Source organism: Colletes latitarsis, chromosome 7 (genome assembly GCF_051014445.1).
Source record: "Colletes latitarsis isolate SP2378_abdomen chromosome 7, iyColLati1, whole genome shotgun sequence".
Lineage (NCBI taxonomy): Eukaryota > Metazoa > Arthropoda > Insecta > Hymenoptera > Colletidae > Colletes > Colletes latitarsis.
In genome coordinates, this window is record NC_135140.1 from 5226790 (window position 1) to 5248715 (window position 21926).

Genomic DNA, 21926 nt, shown 5'->3' on the forward strand with positions numbered 1-21926 from the left:
TGGCGCGCGTCTTAACATGATTTAAGCATCGGTGTAAGTCAACAACTTAACAAACTAGGAAATAAACCTTCAATATTGTTGTGTTAACATTGTTACAAAGTTTACATCAGTGTTTTTGAGAAACAGAAATTAAAGAATAAAAAATCGACTTACACCAATTTGCGTGGAACTCGTCCACCATTTTGACCATTTCGTTGCGAAAGGGAATATTAAATTATTAATACTACTCTAACAGTGTGAATACGTACATCTTAACGTTGTCTTTATGGAAAATTACTGAATACAACGTAAACAAATAAGTTCGTCGAATATTTCAGTTTTCGATTTGATTGTCAAGCTTATTCTTTAATTTGGACAACGTGTAATTAAAAAACGAAAAAATTTCGCAGCGAAAGAATCGGCACGAATTATTTACAGAATATTTACAAAGATCCTCGTCGCTGGCCCTCAGATTCAGAACGAGGAATAATAAATTATTGCGTCTTCCGGCCATTGTTGTACATACGTTAAACTTAATCTAGTCTTAACTTAGGCGGTAAATCGTTCGTGAAAATATACATACTATTATATTACAGTCTCTTGTACGAAAATATACAATGGATCTTAACGTTACATACTTAACTTACGTCGACTATATACAGAGTTTTTGGTATTGTTAGCTGTATGTTCAAGGCACTCGAAGGCAGCTTGAAATGCTTATGATTAAATAGGTTTTCTGTATTATATACAAGGCACGTTTCATCTCCTCGATTTAAATGGAAATGGAAAAGAATTATCGAGGTGCTCTATCTCTATGTATAAAGTATCTTGTTAGAAACAGACCACCACCTTAATGTCTACGGTGTTTTTGAGATATTCTGTAGATAGCAATTTCGAATTTTACAATAGCTTCAGAATCACAATTTTTATCAAAACTAGAAAGGTTCATTATCTTTCTGTGTCCCTAAACACTGCACTCTACAAAATATATTCTAACATATTAAATCTTCAAGAAGTATTCCTTTTTTTTTAAATAAAAATATTTAATCGAGATCACTGTACACTGAAAGGAAACAAAATGCAAAATTGCTTCTTTTCGTTGCTTCATCGAGAAATAAGTATAAAGATAAATTCGGTAGACGCTGTCAAACATTATTTACACTATCTTTGGTTCCCTCAATGTTTTTTCAACATGTCTTCGATTCTTATCTAATATATTTCTCATAAAATATACACGGATCGGTATAACTATTCCTTAGAATTAAATAGACTGTCTATAATACAAGTCGCAGTTTTTTGGTGTCGTATAATTTCTATCAAGTTCCTTTTTCATTTATATCGAATTGACAAAATATTTAGAAAAATGAATCATTCAAAAAGAACGCAATTACCGAATAAAATTAAAATTACTAATATAGCATTATGTAACGAAACTATGAAATAATTTAAATAGGTGATCTTTTCGCGTGATTCCATAATCGTTTTGCCCGCTGTATGTTACCACCAGAATTCTATAATTTATATATTTCGGCGAGATTATAACATAGTAACTTTAGGAAGTCATCGATTATCTTGGACAATTTACCAAATAGTATTTACATTTTAGAGAAGACTCGGCCGAAGGATGTTCAAAATCAAGGGAGAGCAACAGAATGACTGTCACACTTCTCGAGGGCGCAGATTTCGTCTTCTATCAGCTAAAAACGACCAAAGACCATCAGCGATCCATTATCGGAGCAGTAAAACTCGACTAACGTTGTGTCAAACATTGTTTTGAGTAACTTGGCGGGTACGAGGGATGTCAGCGCGGGATTCAGAGAGGGATTGTCACTCGGTTGCTCGTCTCTGGAGCCGTATTTTTAGTAGACCACGAATCGCTAACAATTGCGCGAGACTTGGGATTGGGGACGATTCTGTTCGCTGGTCGATTGGATCGTCCCTCCTAGGAAGAGAGAAGGGAATCTTTCTTTTGGATCTGATACAAAATCTCCTAGAATCTTGGACAGAGAACTGGTACGAGTAAGGACAGTTTAGATCTTTGTCAGAGATAATATACTAGAACTTGATTCATTCGTTTCTGTAATTTTGATAGCAGTTATGTTCTTTGGGCTGGCTACGATGTGACTTTGGACGATACCAGAGGATGTACAATTTAGAGTCAAACTTAGAAAGAACTGGACCGAAATGGGATGTCTGAATTATGATCGAAAATCTTGGCGCGATTTTCAGCCATGAAGCGTTGATTTAGATGCAAGATGTAATCGTGACTACCAAAATAGCAGTTGTGAGTATATTAAGTAAAGTTGCAGTATTATATTATGAAGTTAGTGTTACAAATTCTAAGACATAGCGTACAGTGTATCGGTCGTAATAATAATTTCTCTCGGTATAACTACTCAGCAACATACTTTACTGCTTCCTCCTGTTGCCATTGAAATAACAAAACTTCTACCAATCCTGAGACGTTGCTATGAGAAAAATATCACGGAGACATAAGAGAAGAACTTGATCCAGCGATCGATGACGAAATGAAAGAAATGAACCAGCGCGGTTACTAAATGCGAAATGGTTTCAAGGACGGAAATAAGACGCGCCCGATGCGTTTTTCAGGGCGTCTCGCGACTGGAGGATGAGTTTGCTTTTGCAAAGAGAACTGCAGGGGAAACATCATTGGGTGTCCTGATTCTCCGAGAAGTCTCGGGATGTCAGGCTTCCTGGCTAATTGAATTCAAAGAGATTTATGGTTGGCACCGGCGCACGTCGCCGCGAAAAAGAATATTCGCGCCTACTAAAGGTGTCCTCGGCGACAGTCGTCGAACAGAAACGTTGATGAATGTTTAAGTCTGCAATTAAAATCCTTCTTTCAATAACGGAAACGAGACGGTATCGTCCAACCTACCAATTCTTGCAGTCTTCCCTCGCTAAGATGGAAAAAGAATCGTGAAAAAATACCGAAGATGCAAATTTCTCGTAGGATTGTCTATGGAACGAGGATCCAAACCTATTTTGCGATAACACAAGAACATTAATCATTTTATAATGAAACGTGAGAAAGAGTACGCCTTAGTATCCGGTTATTGACATAAGGGTTATAATATTATTTTTAAATCGACCATTTGCCTATTTCTTCCGTCCTCCGGGAGACTCACGAAGAGAAAGTATTGTACGTCGAGCAGACCTTTCGAAAAACTTTCCGAAAGAAGGCATGCGACGAAAAAAGAACGTGCATACTCCCCGAGCATTCTCTGGCGATCGTGACAGCTTCTCGAGGGGAACGCCGATGGCACCTCGTTTGGAAGGATGGCGTTTTTTCATGAAGATTCAGTGCCGCAATAAAGACGCTGGCGGATTTAACGCGGCGTGTCTTCGTTAAGCCAGTCAAACGCAGCGCAACTTTTCCTTCCGTCGGTTTAAAATAACCGGCCGCGTTCGAGATATATTCACACGGTCGTTGGTTCGATTCAGAAACAAAGCTCCCGTCGGCCTGATATCGAAGAGAATGCTCCTCGAACGGTTCGAAGGGAGTAAGGGGAGGGAAGAGAAAAAATCGTGCACCGACCGACGTATCGGCGCCAAAATGCTCGTTAACGCTGCTCCGCTGTTGTTTTGTTTAAGTTTCATCTACTCTGTCGGCCGGTTAGGGCTTGTTTCCACAGCGTCGGGACTGTGCATCTTCGGTCGTAAAAAGAACTTGTAAAATTGTAACGAATGACGCAACCGTGCTCGTCGTTCAACCAGAAAAGGAAGATTTTAGAGGAGATTCGAGTTGCTTCGTATATCAATTCATTCGTGATGTTTTCATTTAAGTCTACTTGGGAAAATTATAGATCAGCTAATTTGGATATAAAATGTAGACTAATATTTTAATTTAACATTCATTTTCGCGATTAATTATAACAGAAACTAGAATCGATTACTACGGTGAAAGCGCAGAACAAAGTTAGAGAGCAGTACTCAAGGCATTCACTGCCGAGGCCATAAATTTACCCTAACGGATTCGCCACCAACGTTTCGAGAGGTAGCGAAAGTAGCAAGAGAAAATGATGTCGGAAATCCCAGCAATAATCGACAATTGAATGACTTAATTGTATACAAAGAAACGGTTTTACGTGTTTGCAGGGAAATATTTATAAATTTCGACGATTACTATCCTGCTCCAGCTTTACCACTCCGATACAATAGCGAAAAATATTAAAAATTATCCAAAAAATGTTAATCTCGTAGAAAATGTCATGACTTACAATTAGTCCGATAGTCAATGTGTTGAGACTTGAGTAGCAATATATATTAACAAGCGCTGCAAGAACTGGTCAGCCGAGCCAGATTAAAGCCAGAGCATGCCTCTAACTAATACACTGTGATGATTATGCTCATTTCAGATCACCTGAATCAAGATTCGCAAGTCGGAATAGTTCACGATCTCCGTTTCTAACCAGGAACGGATCATTCCTGAGATTGATACCGACGGCGGGGGAGCACGATCTAATAAGACCAGCGTATACGATTGCGGGATTTCACACGGTGCAGAAATTACGACGGAATTGGCCAGCCAGCCAAACTTGTCGCACCGTTAATAGACCGACGAGAAGACGTAAATTATTGGCTTACATTATCACGGAGACTAGCGGGTCCGGCTGATCTATCGCGTCGCGAAATGAACTGTCGTGATTGGATTTCAAAGAGCCAACAATGTCCTGACGGTGAGGAGAAACGATCGTTATTAATTACTCATCGCTGAATCCGCGGAAGTGTGACAGTGGTCCCTCTAATTGCATTTAAAACACTAGTCGCCTCTGTCCTAGATCGAAGACCTTCGACTCTCGAACTCCGTGGTAAAAAAACTCCTACTCTGCCGCGACATAGTCTTCGAACGATACATTCCAATTATATTCGCCGAACCTTGAATATTTGAAGCATTGAAATAATCGAATATTCGAATACAGAAAAATTCTACAATGGTCCCAGTCCTAATTCTAAGAAATATTCACCTCGATTTGGCTAGGAAACAAATGGAAATCGCACCTAGAAACTCGCTCGAGCACGAGTCCACCGATTCTCAAACGCATAGCAACGCTGTATATTCGCAAGGGAACATCTCCAAGTGATCAATCTCCAAATTATTTATTAAAATAAAAATACATGTGTTTCATTAAAGGAGATTATTTTAGAAAAAAACGTTATTTCATGTTTTTATTTACATTGAAAAATACGAACGCTTTCGTAAGAACCGTTTAAGCTCCATTCTAATTGATGATTGTTACTTGACAATATTCCCTTGTTAGTGTCTTTTACGTCTATATGCAATTTCGGTACTTTCGAGCCGGCGAAAATAGGAAATTGACCTAGTCTTCTCTTCTTACGTTCGCTCTTTGTAATTCAAGAGTGATTTGTCGCCGTTAGACTTTTACCTCGTGACTGAAGCGCAGAGCTTTTGATGGAAGATCTGTCTAGAGGTTCGAGTTCCAATCGTCCTCCATTCTCCAAACGCTGAAAGCGTACGAGAGCTTCTCGTGCGCCATATAGCTGCACGACGACGAGGTTATTTCTCTCGCAGCCAATACCGCGCTTCTTGGATTTCTGTCACCTGGAAAAAGAAAATTCCGTCTTTTATCGAATGTGTTCTAGCATTCGAATTATGAACACGGGAATTTATACAAGTCAAGTTAATAATAGTTAAATTCCAAGAATCAACAAACATGAAGTTCTCTGAAGACCCTTTCTACGCGAAGGTCCAAAACTGAGGCTTTTTCAGTCTCGTGGTAAATACGCCACTATGTAGAATTCTCTACATCTACGATATTAGCATCGAGAAATGAAAAGTGCTTCGCATACAATCGAATAATTGTTTCTGACCTATCTCTCAGGTTTAATCAACGATCGGAGAGTTAAGAACGCCGCGTCCCTGGCAAGAGAACGGCCCGAAAAGATCGCGGTACTGCCGACCTGGTAAAAAAAACGCACAGCAAAACGAGGGGAGACGCGACGGCGTATCAGCAAAAATAAAAGGAAGAACTGGTATTTGCGTCCCGGTTGCTCGCCGAAAGGGGACTGCGATCGGTGCCTTCAGACCAGTTAACGTCTCGATATCTTTAGTCACCTGAAGTTATGGCTTATCTCGTCGCGGTTTGCCGTGTACTAGGTCGTCTTGTACCCTGTCAGCCTCTGAATGAGATACTGGGGGATGATTTACCCGCCACGAGCACGACGGTTCGTCGTGTCGACGCATTTCTGTCGCAATTGTCCCGTCGACGGAAGTTGTTGCGATTCCAAGAACGTGGATTCTTACGGAAGAATTAGAACAGTGACTTCCAAACTTCTTTGGAAAGCGAAAGTTACTAGAAAGGTACCCCCTTAAGTATTAAACTAACATAAAAGAAACTTTCTGTATACTCCTAATAGTTACAATTGTAATAATGGTACAGTGTCCCATAGCCAGTTGTTACGAAGATATGGAGAGAGTTGCATGGTGTGTTCATCGGTAACCAAGTACCACGTGTTTAGAGGGGCTAGTCAGCGTTTATTTACAGTGCAGTGTAATTAAACAGAACCTTGCGATGAAGGGGTCCCCAGATTCGGGAGTCAGAAACTGGCTAGTCGCGCGCCACCCCAGAAGCTCTTACGCGAGTGTCTCGCTACCCTTTTGGGCAAACATAGTTTTCCCGGGTACTCGAGTCGATTCGCCGTAGGCACAATATTTACGAATTGCTACGGAGACAGAGGATTTCATAGACCTAGTCCAAACGATCTCAAGTATCCCGTACGAAAGCAGATTGTGTGTTTAGAAAAAACGGTAACCATGAGGTAGCATCTAAACGATTAAGCTCGTTTCTCTATTGCAGGGAATGTATGGATTTTCGTATAATAATTTTTACTCTAGCCCTCGCGAGATGGCAAGGTCGTAAATTTCTTTAAGCATTAAAACATCGATTTCATATATTGTGAACATATAGTTAAGTATTGTAGATACATTGACATTTTTTTTTACAGTGCTGACCGTGGCCCGAGGCTTTATCTGTTTCGGCAGTCGATACGTATCTGTTTTAATGTCCAAAGAAATTTACGGCCTCGCTATATCATGAAGGCTACAGTACAATCATGGTTGACGGACCTGTTTTAAAGATCATTGAAAAATCTGTGGGGTTGATAACACAATCTCTGCTGCGTTAAATGACAACACGATATTACAGTCACGGGCAAAAAGATAAGACACTCTATTAATTTTAATTCAACGCAAACATCGTGAAAGTAGATTGACCTATAGTCACTCGACGTTCATGGATTAATGCAATTTTCAGAAAGTAAATAGGACTCACCAACATCATCGGCGGCGTCGGTATTTTCCATGTTGCAGTGCAACACCTGGAACAGGAAGTCGATGTACCTGGTGGCCAGCTTAAGTGTTTGGATCTTGCTGAGCTTGTCGCTGGGCAACGTCGGTATGATCTTCCTGAGAGCCGCGAACGCCTCGTTCAGACTTTGCGTCCTCTGCCTCTCCCTCACGTTCGCCATCACCCTCTGGTTCTGGATCTCCTCGAACGTCGCGCAGCTCTTCTTCCTGAACTTCGACTTCGTCGAGGAGGCGTTGCTCTCCGTCTCGGATTCGTTCTCGGCACTGCTGGACTTCCTCTTCCTCTTTCCGCTGCCCCTGGACCCCTCGACCGCGTAGTTTTTCGTCGAGGACGACGGTTCCATTATCTCACTCAATTGTTTGTACCTTTGCTGCTCGATCTCGGATTTATAATCGACGATCTCCGGTTTGTACTCGAGAACCTCCGGCTTGTAATCCACGATCTCCGGCTTGTAATCCATCGGCTCTACGTGATGGTAGCTCTGTTGAGGATGCCTGGGCACGATCTCTTCACCACCGGACGAGTACATCTGCGGCGAGGGTGTTAGATAGAGATTCTGCTCGTGATCTCGACTATGATCCGACAGAAAACCCGGCGAGTTGTCGTGCAAACGTCTGTCGTACTCGGTCACCTCCGACTGAAGGTCCCTGAGTATCTTATTGCTGGCGTGTTCCTGGTACCTCTTCGTCTCATCCTGATTTCCATATATCGGGTAGGCGGGTGGCTGGTAGATCATCTGATGATGATGATGGTGATGATGTGTCTGGTAGCCTGGTAGATCTCTGTGCTCCGGCGGGCTGCTGAGATCCATCAGGTGTGTGGGCGGTGAGAACCGTTCGTAGTGGTTCGGGGAGTTGCTGGCCGAACTTCCGGCGCTGTGGGGGATACCGGAGCTGTCGTTATTGTCCAGAGTGTAAATGCCCTGGATACGCTGCGACTGAAGGCTCACCGGGTGCGTGGTCTGCATTGTTTCCCGTCGGAACTGTCAACGCATGAAGAACGCGATTCTTTTCGGAACTGTTACGGGTTCTTCTGCTCCCGTGGACGCGGTTCTTCGAAACCCCGAACACTCTCACCACCACTGTTCGCACTAAGTTGTTTTCTCAAAAACACACCGGAGGAAACGAAACTCGGAGCAAAAACAGTCGGCCTGCTGGTTCTCGAGACCTTTCGTCTGTTCAGAGTCGACACTACCAATATATATTATCGATAAGGGAAACGTCCAACTACCTTCGAGCAGGTTTCTCGCCAAAGACACGTCTCTCCACGAAGGTTAACACAGGTCTGAACCAACAGGGCCTCCGTCGACTTCTTGGATGTCAGAAAGGAACCCCGCCTCCGAGCATGGGGCTGCACCCCCACCTTTTGCCGTTGCATCTTCCCCTACCTCTGTCTCCCTGCTCCCCTCTACCTCCCACGCAGCCACTCCACGGGCCCGGATGGTTTCTTTTATCCGTCACGTCTGTCAGTTAGTCCCCACCCACGAATCTTCTCCCGTAGAAAGAAAGGGAAGGACGGATGGTGGCTCGGATGAGGAGGAGGCTGGGAGAGGGATTTCTGATCACGAAGAAGAATCCGAGAGCAAGAGAATTGTATCTACAATGCGAGAGGACCACCGAGAGAAGGGAAGAGAAATTTGTTAGGTCAAGGAACAAATATGGAAATCAAGGTTCTTTGAATTTTTATTCGTACAGTGGCTAACGAAAGTACACATCGCAAAAAAAAAGGACACCCCTGAAGTTGTCCTGTTTCTCAAAACGAATAATATATAGAAAAGTTTTCTACACATGTGTGCAAATAATGATCTTCCCTTAGTAACGTGCAAAGAATCAGCCATTGACCACGTATGCATATTTTTATAGCAATCTAAGTCCTTCGAAGGCCATGGGAAAGTCATTTTATGGAATATCCTTCAAACAGAAATTAACTAAAATCTCTTTACTTTCATCGGTAATTTTAATTTTAGGAAGAAAAAGGTATTAGCTAAACAATCAGAAAAGCTATTAGATAAAGATCAATTTCTTTCCAATTTGTTCGATCATCGAGGTGAAAGAAGACGGTGGAAAGATCGACGGTCCTCCGTGATCGCGATCGAGGGGAGTAGAGGCTGAAGAAGGAACGAGTTTACGATTTCCCGCGTCCGCGAGAGAGATGGACGACTCAGGCGGAAGAGAGACGACAGGAACGAAGAAGAAAGATGGAAGTCTTGAGGGACGACCCATGTTGAATATTTATATCGCGAGGAGCCAGTGAGAACAAGGCGAGGGATCGCGAAGAACAAGCTCTGATCTGCGAAGCTTCGCATTCGCTTGCTATGGAATGGCGCGAAAACGGACGATTCTCCGTTCTTGTTCAACCTAATGCATGCTTCTCATTGTTTTCACCTATATAAACTCTTTAATTTATACGAGAAACAGTTAACGTCTAGCTGACTTCCGAAATTTTATATAAGAATTTTAAAATTCTCCGCTCGGGGTGATTTCTAGTATAGTTTAGTAGTATAGTTGTAGCATAGTTGAAGCTGCCTCCAAGATCTATTTAAAAGTTTCTAGAATAATAATTATTTTCTAAAAGAATCAGTAAACGTTTTAGCTAGGCAAAGTAATTTTAATTCGACTGAGAATATGTAGTTTTATCAATTGTTAAATGTACTTTTAACACATACAATTAATAATGTAGCCACCCACTGTAGAAGCTTTCTGCTTCAAAGTTTCCCTCTCAAGTTTTCTTCTGGTCAACGAATGACGTCTTTATGGCCGACGAAGAAGGTGCAAATTGGACGCTTAAAGGGAACTAAATATCGGCGCTAGCTTCATGGATGTTTTAATCTGAAATAGCTTCGGTGGAAGTGTTTTCGGGATTGAAATTAATGTAAGCGGCGTGGAACGATTCAAAATCGCGCTCAAGACCCGCTCCGCCACGGCGACCAGCGTGATGGATGACTGTGCTGGATTGCCAGGACGTGTTTGTTGTGACGGACGAAAGCTCTTTTGAAGGTGTCTATAAATTCCGCGTTTTCGAGCTTTCACGAGTTCCACGGTTTTGCCTCCGCCTCGTGATTTACCATTTCGTTCGACGTCGCGCCACACCTACGAGAAATTTATTTGCGGGGGTGGCTGCGAAGAAAAGTACTAAATTTGTCCTTAACCAGACAAACCACGGCCACCTCGATACAATTTCCCTACGACGTGCTTTCAAACCTTTCAAAATCTATTTCTTTCGTCGTTTCAACGAACTACTCGTTTGCTTATTTTTGTACTTCTTTCCTTTAGTCGATGTCTTTTTGTGTGCCTTTGTCGTGACATTCCGATGCGATGATTTCTTCTGTACACATTTTTGTTCTTCTATATAACTTTGCTAAAAATACTTATTACACTTTCATTTACTGTTTATTTCTCCAAACAATCTATCAATTTTTTGCCTATTATTTTTTTCTGTTTCAGACACGTTTATTCCTCAGTCAGGATTCATTTCTTCGTCGGTTATATTTATTTCTTCTCCTTTACTTCCATTGTCCAGACTGTTTGGACATAGGATCGGTTGGAGCAAATTTGAATGGCTATCCAGTAGAACTGAAAGAGGTTGAGGAAGTTACCGTCCTGCGGGAACAGGAAGACGCCACAAGTTATTCGACTTTGATCATCGGCTAGTATTATTTTCGCATTCGACCGCGTTATTTATCGGCCTCTTTATTGGCGATCTGATTTTCAGTTGGACCGCGGCCAGGATCCCAGTGAGATGAGGATGACTACAAGAGACTCGGGTGTTTCTACTGGTCGTTTCACTTCTCAGAACCGCGATCCGATGGCGAAACAAACCGCGATGAAACTCGCTAATGTCTTTACTTTCGACAAACGCATCTTGACGTTAACGACGAACGCGCTCGTCGTGGTTCACGTGTTGTCAAAGCGAGAGAAATTATAATTGAACCCTTTTACCTGTAACATTCAGCTAGAATCAGAGTTGGATGAACTTGCTCTGCGTTTGGTAGTTCTTTTTAAACCCAGGTATTAATTGTTTTCCATTCATTCTGTTCATAAATGATTAATGGCATTATATTTTCCTAATAACTACCGACGGTTTTCTCTATAAAATAATAGGGAAACTCTGGTGGATCTAGTGAATCGGCTTTAGGAGCATTTCGACCTGATTGTTCGCATTCCTTGAAGAAAACTTTGGCGAACATCGCTGCTTGGGTGGTCGTGTTAGGAAATTGATGGAAGAACCTGGAAGCGCTTTGTTCCTCTGATCTATCTTTCTTGATATTTTATAGTGAAAGCAGATTAATGTTAAAGATTGTTATCTGACGGTGGATGAATAGCCTTTGGATGTTGGACTGTCTTTAGGTTCGTGTTTTGATACGAACTACTTGATAATATTTGATAGTGACCAACATTGTTACAAAGGAATGCATGGTGAGCATGAATAGCTATGATACATGAAGAACTATGATGTTCTGCGATAAAAAAAAAAATAATCATTAACCGAAATTGATGCGGTATGCCCATTTGTGCGGTAAATAAGTTACGTGTGATATTTGTGTAGAGTGTGGACTGCTTTCCCGAAAAGCTTATGCACGTGCACATACTTGTGCCGCACGCACCGTTTCACGATATTAACGCGGACTTAATTGCCCGTGCTCGGTCTCGTTTAATCGGCGTATACGCGCGATGTACATAAATGTGTTCTTCGTCGTGCGCGACTGCAGGCTTAAGAGTCCCTGTCGACTCCTTCGAGTCCTTTTTTTTTATTAACAATTACATAGTCTGCAGTTTTGATCCTCAATCCCCATCGTTTAACAGTTCATAAAGATATAAAAATTTATATAATTTCAGTAATTTTAATGTTATGAAAATTCTTCGTAACAAATTTAAAAATAATGTGTTTTGTTTTAATATACTCATACGTTATTTTCTATCTCAATATATATAAATAAATAGGAATAAAATTTGTTGACCTGTGTGATTAAGAAAAGGAAAAAAGGAGACGATCGTTAACTTTATTCGAATTAATCACAGGTTGTAACTTAATTGTTAGCATGCGCCTTCTAAATGCTCAAAATAAGCAATAAAACATTTGTTCGGCAGGGCACGTATTTCCCAGCAAACCTGTCGCCGACATCTCGTCTGGATCTCCTAATTAGCAACGACGGGTGTTCAATAATAACGCACCTTTTCGACGCGAAATCCGATTTAATAGGGATTTATGGAAGGGGCTGTATACACCAGCAAACTGGTGACAGAGGCGGGACGTGCTTTCAGGTTGAATTCAGCCACCAGCAGAGCAATTAGCACCTGATGGGCACCAGTCACCTCTCCCCTCTTCAAAGCTTCTTGCTCCCACCTAGTCATAAAATGGGCGCCGAGTTGTCTACAGTCGACCACTACAGAGTACCATCTGGGTGTTTATGGTTGGAAAACCCCGAGAACTCCTTCGAATGGCGATTCAAAGTGACCCTTAATCTCATTTCTCTTTTTAAGGTAAAAAAAATTCCATACCCGTAAATAATAAACTACATCGTCCTTCAACCATTATGTTACTTATGTGATTACATTTAATTTTCGATTTACACGAACAGCTTCATAATTCCTCGTTCATAAAAATCAGTATGCTTCCTCGTAAAAAACTAATTAAGAGCCGTTTAATGGCCCTTTATGAATCAAAGCTTTGGCTATATAGAGAATGCTGCCGAGGGCGATATAATATTAATTTTTTTTATGTTTGTTATCGCTTATCCGTCGTTTGATACGAAATCTTTTCGTATATTCCGAATATATTAAACCAAAATCGGGCAATTCGACTTATTTGTACCGAGTAAATCGGGGATTAGGCGTATAATAGACTTAAAAGTTAATAAGTAGGTATTGTGGATCGAAGTAATCCTCTTAACTCCTTTATTCTGTGTAAAGGGTGAAGAGGACGATGAGTTGTAATAAAATTATGAATATAAAATTTTTAATATTGCTCAACTGTGCCAGGCGACAGCTTCACTACCTATCTAATCATTTTAGGCTAAAGAATTTTCACGGTGGAAATTTTTCGGGAGGCACTCCCAAACTCGGCCTGCGTTTATTCCATCGAGTGTCCCTGTTTTTACTGTTCAACTTGCACAACATACTCGCCAGCCTTCGGGACCAACATTTATGGTAGCCTTTGAGGGATGGACGGCTAGCATTACGGCAATAGACGCAGGACGGCGGTCCATGTGTCGCTACTTCGAGGACCGTTCCACTGGCGAATTTGCATTTACGAGCCGAACGGCAACCCGGAACATGTGTTCGCGACCTGCCGACAACTGCCAGTCGGAAACACATGTTCCCGCCAGGAAAAAGGTGAAAGTCCCGGGTGGGACCGCGAAGAAAATTGGCAAGGTCGCAGGACAGGCTTCCTTCGTCGGCCATCCAACTCTTTCCAGAAGAAGTGATTAGCTAACGCTTTTTCTATCAAAAGACATCTCTTAACATAAAATTATTTTCTACACTTAGACATTTTTCTGAGTAACATGATATTAAAATAATGCACATGAACAATTATTTGAATTCAAATGCATAGGCGTCAATAGACACCTTTTGTCGAAATAAGTATGCGTAAAACTGTGATAGAAATAGTATTAATGAAACGTTAGAGAAAGGTAGAAAATAGTGACCAAAGTCGGACCCTTTTCTTAATCAAATTAAGGGGAACCTTTGTAGATCGATAAAGAACAATACAAATCACTCTTGAAGCTTCTAAAAAAACAAACAGAAAAATTCAGATGCACAAGTGTAGAGTTTTCCAATCAGAGCGATAGAACTTTCAATTATCATAGCCGTCATATTAGTTATTCGCTTGTTTGAGTCACATGAGTGTTTGAAAATGAAATGTATTAAAGACTACAAAGGTGGAAAGGCTAACACCCTTTCAGGTTTTAAAAAGAACATTTGTCAATTGCTTGGATGTGACAGTTCGTCCAAAATGTCAGATCCCGCGGAGGTAAATTTTTCCACGTGGTCCCGAAAACGGAAGGAACGTGCCTCCGCGTACGGTTTTCGTTCTACCTCGGCCTTATTGCTCTGTTCTCGACGCGGCACCGCCGTGTGTTCGACACATGGCGAAGATAGTGCCACCGGTGCAAACATTGTAGAAGTTATCTGTCGGCGCGGCTCGTAAAGGCAGCGTTTATAATGCGTACGGTTTAACCCGGGGACACTTGGCGAGCAGCACGTGGGCAATAATGTTAGCCGAGAAGCCATGGGAGATATTGTCCGTCCGCAGATATTTCAAGTTTACGGCCTACCTACCGATGAACAGACGCTCGGATTCGCGGATCCGGTACTTCCGTTTCGTTCCCTCAGCTTTTCTACGGTCGTTGTTTTGCGCCCCAGCAAACTCGTACCTGACGTATATAATCTTCGTTCGCAAGATTTATCGACGTACTCGACTCACTGGAGCTAATAAGAAACGGATATGTAACAATTGTACGATCAGTTGTACGACAGATATGTCAAATGTATTACGATCCGGGGACAATTAGTAGAGTCACATTAGATTTTTACTGCTAGAATCCTTAATGAGAGATTCTAGAGACCAAAATAAGATGAAAATCAAGAATATCAATTTGTTGATGGAGGCTTCTTTAAGAAATTATTAACGTTTAAAGTTCTGCTCGTACTGAATTTTTTTCTCGAAACTGGGTAGGATTTCGGGGGTATGTCTATTCACCAAAAATGATTGCAATTGATCCCCGCAACTGAAAATAATTTTTTTAGAACGATTTGTAATTTTTTTTTTTCGTCGAAAAATTTAGGCACCTACCCCCTGTCCATTTTTCTTAAAAATTAGTTTTTGATTTTTAATAATTTTGTTTGACGCCCTACAGAAAAGTTGTCTAATACTTTTTAGTAGGTATCCATGAGCACTACTTCAGAAAAAAGTTTCATTGGAATATATTCACTATTGTAGGAGTTATGGCTGTTTGAAAATTGGATCATTTTTAGGGGGTTTTTCTCATTTTACGGGGTCAAGGAACAACTTTTCGAATATTTTTGCAATTTCTACATATTCTCCATCAAAATACGCGTAGTTTGCTTTTTTAAACATTAAAATCGTCCAATCCGTTCAGGAGTTATGATGTTTTAAAGATTTGCATGAAATTTCAGGGCAGCATTTCTGACCATAAACTATATTTTCGGTAAGGAATTTTTCTCTCGAAACTGAGTAGGATTTCGGGGGTATGTCTATTCACCAAAAATGATTCTAATTAACCCCCGCAACCGAAAATAATTTTTCCAGAACGATTTGAAATTTTTTTTTTTCGTTGAAAAATTTAGGCACCTACCCCCCCTGTCAATTTTTCTTAAAAATTCGTTTTTCATTTTTAGTAATTTTGTTTGATGCCCTACAGAAAAGTTGTCTAATACTTTTTTGAAGGTACCCATGATCTCTACTTGAGAAAAAAGTTTCATTGAAATATATTCGCTATAGTAGTAGTTATGGCTGTTTGAAAATTGGATCATTTTTAGGGGGTTTTTCTCATTTTGCGGGGTTAAGGATCAACTTTTCGAATATTTTTGCAATTTCTACATATTCTCCATCAAAATACGCGTAGTTTGCTTTTTTAAACATTAAAATCGTCCAATCTGTTCAGGAGTTATGATGTTTTAAAGATTTGCATGAAATTTCAGGGCAGCATTTCTGACCACAAACTATATTTTCGGTAAGGAATTTTTCTCTCGAAACTGAGTAGGATTTCGGGGGTATGTCTATTCACCAAAAATGATTCTAATTAACCCCCGCAACCGAAAATAATTTTTTTAGAACGATTTGTAATTTTTTTTTTTCGTCGAAAAATTTAGGCACCCTGTCAATTTTTCTTAAAAATTCGTTTTTCATTTTTAGTAATTTTGTTTGATGCCCTACAGAAAAGTTGTCTAATACTTTTTTGAAGGTACCCATGATCTCTACTTGAGAAAAAAGTTTCATTGAAATATATTCGCTATAGTAGTAGTTATGGCTGTTTGAAAATTGGATCATTTTTAGGGGGTTTTTCTCATTTTGCGGGGTCAAGGATCAACTTTTCGAATATTTTTGCAATTTCTACATATTCTCCATCAAAATACGCGTAGTTTGCTTTTTTAAACATTCAAATCGTCCAATCCGTTCAGGAGTTATGACATTTTAAAGATTCGCATGAAATTTTGGGGTAACATTTCTGGCCAGAAATGATATTTTCAGTAAGGAATTTTTTTCTCGAAAGTGCGCAGGAATTCGGGGGTATGTCTATTCACCAAAAATTATTGAAATTGACCCCTGCAACTAAAAATAATTTTTTTAGAACGATTTGAAATTTTTTAATTTTGTTGAGAAATTTCACACCTACTTGAATTTTTTTCTTGAAACTGGTTAGGATTTCGGGGGTATGTATATTCACCAAAAATACTTATAATTAACCCTCACAACCAAAAATAATTTTTCTAGAACAATTTGAGATTTTTTAATTTAATTTTTTAATAATTTTTTAACGAAACCTCAATCAAGAAATTGATAATCTTGATTTTCGTCTTATTTTAGCCTCTAGAATATCCTCTTACAATTTTTCCCAGGGGTGGCCGAACACCCTGTATATCAAGCTATGTTTTAGACAACGGGCATAATTTGATTGTCATACATCTAATTGTTTTTTTATATATCTCTTTCTATTCATCGTAAAACACTACACCCAAACGAAGCTGTTGTTATTGTTTAAAAATTAATTATTGTAAACACGTTATTTTCATCGCGTTGTTTGGCTACATTATTCAAATTATGTTTACAGGAACCCGTAGTGCCGAGATTTACATCAAAATTCAACGAGCAAATAGTCCTCTTGAAAGAGAAGAAAGCAGCGTTTGACTTCTGCGGGAGGCATGACACTGAAAGTTGAATGGTCTTTATGATTCTTGAATGGCGACAAGTGCCTCTCACAATGCCAACCCTCTAAAGTATCACGAAAGTATCTTACTGCTCCTCCTGTTCTACCTTTTTATTATATTCCTGTTTGTACATCATCGACGCCCATTATTAAGAATGCAACCCGTTCTAAAGGTACCTCTAAATAAATTTCTGTATTGTTACACATTTTTAATTTTGCTATAAGGAACGAAACTATTCACTTTTATGTATGAAAAATAGTCCTGAACTTTTAAACTTTTATTTTTCCATAAAAAAATAAAAGTTTCCCGTTTATTAAAAATGTATCCAATAAAAGTTTCAGCGAATTTGCTTCATTTTATAACTGTTTCCATGGAACAGAAATGATAACGGTTAAAAAATTCTTATTCTTTTGTAAGTAATTAAAAATTTTAACAGTTTCATTTAATTCCTAGACAGAAATTATAAAATTTCCTGTTCCTTTTTTCGTAGAACTTAGGAGAGCGTTGGTCCGTGCATTCACTACGTGGGCAGATACTAACGGTAAGTACGATCGCCAAGAAACCGGTAGTTGCTAATCTGCCTATTGTTTTCAACACAAATATTTTTCCGGCCTGTTAATCCGAATTACCAGCTGACTTTGGCGATCAGAGTTTACGTGCAAACCACGTACCTTTTACCGAAAGCTTTCTCAAAGTTTGTCAAACAGACCACTTCGAAACAATAACAATTTCCTAACTGCAACATACCTTTTCTCAAGCTTCCAATCGGTACACGAAAAAAGAGATTTCGAGGGACAGCAATCTTCCAACCATTCAACCGAAAGATAATTTTTAAAATAAGTCCAAAGTAAGTTTTTCTCACTTTTCATGTTGATTATATTCTTCTATTTCCACATTCTTCTAGAATTCTTCAGACCTACCCTATATTGTCCTATTTTATATCACTAATAATAGTTTACATAGTTTATGAGTATTGTATCTCTGAGAGGAATTTTAATACTATGTTATCGAGAAGAAATAATTAAATTTAGAAAATAATTTCAAGTTAAAATGTTAAAAATGTGTCTTTCGACGTCTTTAGGAGAAAGAGCGTTAAACATTTTAATCAATTGATGCCTGACTCTGCCGTTGGCCATTCAACGACCATGTACTATGCTGATCCATTGAGTTACGTGTTTCAGATTTATGACAGTATGAAGCAAGAGAAATAGACAAGTTGACCACGGACAGGACCGTGATGGCGGCATCTTGAAGCACGTGCTACCTGCTTGCACGCGGCAATCCTGCGTCGGTGACCTCCCGGCATTCCTGGCGAACACATGTCAGCACTCTGGCCAGGTCATATAAATTCGAGAAAATTTGGCGAACACGTGGTGATCACACGGTGCACTTAGGTGCACCTTTAATGAGATTCTGGTCACGTTGCTTATCTGGGGTCCCTCGCGTGTACCTCGTCCAAGTAATTGCACTAACATTTCAAGAAGAAGGGAACAGCTTTAGGGCAACATTTCATAGTATTTACAATTCACAATGGAATTTTTAGGAAATACGATGAGTATTTAAATTAAAAATAATAGTATGTACGACTAATACAAACGTTACTAAAAAATGCAATCCGAATAAATCCGAATAACCTTTTACTGCATAAATTTAATTTCACTAATCCAATATATTAATACCCAAATAAATAAATAATACTCAAATAATATAATATTTTAGAATGGAATTGCACGAGAATCGTCCTTTGCTCCGGCTGACGTTTCCGTCGAATAGGAATTTGATTTTCAGCCAGCAATTGACCGATCCCGGTCAATGTTTCCTGAATGAGTTTGAACGTGCTGAAAATAATAGGTTTGCTGGTGTTTTTACCACACTACGATGGGGAAATACGTCGCCCGCATGTTCGCCACTTTTGGATTACAGGGCTAATAAAGTCCCATAATCCAGCCTCGAAGCTAGGGAAGGAACCGGAGACAACGAAGCCCGAAATTAACTGTCGGGTTGCACAGGTAAATAACTGAATCGCCCTCGACGGGTTTCCCCAACAATTTCTTCTATCGCACACACCTTGCTGCGATCGTCGTTTTTGAACGCTCGAATAAAGGACCTGTGAAAAATGATGGTCGATCGATGTTTCGTCGAGCGCAAGGTAGACACAAAACAGATGCACCTTTTTACATTCCAACCTATGGAAAAAATAAGCATGTTTTACGACCTCCTTTTCACATTTTTACTATTATAGCATTTCCATAATACAGGGAGGTATTCTACTATAAAACGTGTATTTATAAGATCTATACAACCTCTTTTTCTCAGGATACCTCACACGTCTTTATCGACACTTATGAAATACGTAGAAATTTTGCCAAATTAAAGTAATTGCAATCGACCATTCCGCATGTTCTAAAACGTATATTCAAAATTGAATTATTTGTGGCGTTTTAGCACGATGCAGAGGGTTACGCAATGCGTGAAACGTGTTATTAAACGTCGGAGCTCCCGGACAGCGATCCTTCAGTGACAATAAACAAAACGAGCGACGACGGAAGTGCAGAAACGCGGCGTCGTCGGCTGTTTGTTTGATTTTCGGGTCGACTTTCTTTCTGGCGGCGTCCACAACGTCAACGACGCCGTAGACGACGCGTGCACCGAGTATACATCGGTTCCAGAACGCGGTTTGTCGAACCGTGAGAGAGGACCACCCTGGTCGCATGCCATATATACATGACTTTACACCGATCCACGTCAGATCCGGGCTAAATTACACCTAAATACATTTTTCGACAATTACATACTCTGGGTTTTACTATACTTTGTTTGGATTTCTCTTCCCGTTAAGGGAAGTATAGGATTGTGAATTACAAATATTAGAAAGAATAGAAAGATAGAAGGAGACTCGACGCTTTTAGTCGCACAAGTGAAAATTTGCATAGTCTGTGCGTTGACCTTGTAACGAACAGAAGCTGACAAGAAAGTCAACGTCCCTGACGAAGAGACGAAGAAACACGACCGGGTGAATGAAATTGTGTAACGTCGTTGTAAATTCTTTACACCCTTGTAAAACGGACCTAATGAAACGTAATTCATTCCCATGCACCTTGAGGAGACATCGTCTGGCGAACACATGTCTCCGTCGAATTTTATCCATTATGAAAAAGCACGCCCTTCGTCGCGCAACATTGGCCGGTCGTCGAACATCGAAACCCGAACTCGCTAATTCTCTTTACTCGTCCAGATGCCAGAGCTAAAGGGTTATTAAATATTTCTACGTCACCGTTCCCTACACGGACCACCGTTTCCCACCAACGAAAACTGGAATTTACTAACTAATTTATTACTAACTCAAAGAAATCTACGATTCTAGTTAAAGAATTATCTAAATGAGAGGTATGCCATTTTCAGAATCCTGATAATAATTTCAGTATACATAATCATCTATCGTTTATACAATAATGACAAATCCTTTCGAAAAATACACTTTCGAAAAACAACGTTCATTGGCAAGATATCAGTTTCTTCTAAAGCGTTTTATTCGAAACTTCTAGGTAGATAAGCCTGTTAAACTGGTTTACTTCAGACTCTTTGCAAATATTTAAGTTAGATTTGCTCCGTGATCTCGTTCTAGGGAAAGCATGCTAAAGCAGATAGGGTAGCTTCGGGGTATCGATACCACGCACAAACCTAAGCAAATGTCTTTTCAGGATTATCTACTTGTCTTCGGTCGACTAATATAGTTCCAATCGATTCTCTGATTTCATTTATAGCATGCAAATTAAACTACGTAATAAATACAGATACATTCACGGTATATGTTTCTCCTTTCAGAACTCGCGATCAGTACTCCGAAAGGAAGAAATACGATTCCTCCGGCGGGAATGATGTCGCAAGAAGTCCGGAAGTGAAAGAAACCAGCGAAAGCCGGATCGCAAACAGGGAGAGACGCGTCGGGAGTCCCCCGGACGTGATTGTCCCTGCGAGTTTTGTTTTCAACAAGTCGAAAGGGATCACAGGGACGATTAGTGCCGGTGCAGCTAGGTAGCCCAGCCTGCATGTGCAGATTCTTGGAGCATTTCAGAAATGCCTGCTTCGAACACATGTGTTCGCCATTACGTTGTTGCGGTGGTTGGTCTTAACCTTCGTATTCCTACCCTCCCAATCCTTCCTCGTGGCCCTGATATTCGTACGGTCGAAGATAGGATATCAGAATATCAGGATATCAGAATATCAGGATATCAGAATATCAGGATATCAGAAATGGGCGAAAATTCTATTCTATTCTGACAAAATAACGCAAGATAATTTCACATTGAAATATATTAGTGCACAATCATGTATTACGGCAGATACAAAAATCTGCAAAAAAATCTTTGAAACGTTTCTATATGTTTATATATTTGGAAAACGCACTTGTAAAGATTGTATGATAATAGGAACTTCTTTCTCTATTGTACATTAAGAAACGTGCATATTACTTACTATAATGATTGTATTAGGTAATTTCATAAGCCTGTAAGTATTTTACGTGAGCACCGTAGAGTCTGGATTGAATTTCTCGAATCAACGTCTTCGAGGGGGTATTAGACCCACGGGGATGACCCCTGAACATCGTGGACCCCGATGTTAAGGCCGACGACTGGAAAAAAGGGCCTCACGGGTGGTAGTAGCTCAAGGGTCCTCTTGGATTCCTCAGTGGGGGTCCTCCGTTTCT

General features: G+C 40.2%; 2 protein-coding genes across 2 annotated transcripts in view; one reads left to right on the forward strand and one right to left on the reverse strand.

Annotated features, from left to right (window-relative positions):
- Window positions 1-21926, forward strand: part of Cox7c (Cytochrome c oxidase subunit 7C) — a 149577-nt gene that overhangs the window by 109364 nt on the left and 18287 nt on the right. The gene's annotated exons all lie outside the window — the stretch shown is intronic.
- On the reverse strand, window positions 1652-8601 carry Twi (twist). Its single transcript, XM_076768973.1, has 2 exons — window positions 7293-8601; window positions 1652-5563 (listed from the first exon to the last, which is right to left on the reverse strand). Exons 1-2 carry the CDS (start codon window positions 8293-8295, stop codon window positions 5427-5429), a joined length of 1140 nt encoding a protein of 379 aa, XP_076625088.1. The 5' UTR covers window positions 8296-8601; the 3' UTR covers window positions 1652-5426.

What these genes read in the sequence shown, in the direction of transcription:
- Twi (XM_076768973.1), bottom strand. Translation starts at nt 8,295, where the DNA reads ATGCAGACCACGCACCCGGTGAGCCTTCAGTCGCAGCGTATCCAGGGC. An exon ending in CGACGCCGCCGATGATGTTG is followed by an intron (nt 5,564 to 7,292) that starts GTGAGTCCTATT and finishes TTCTTTTTCCAG; the next exon opens with GTGACAGAAATCCAAGAAGC.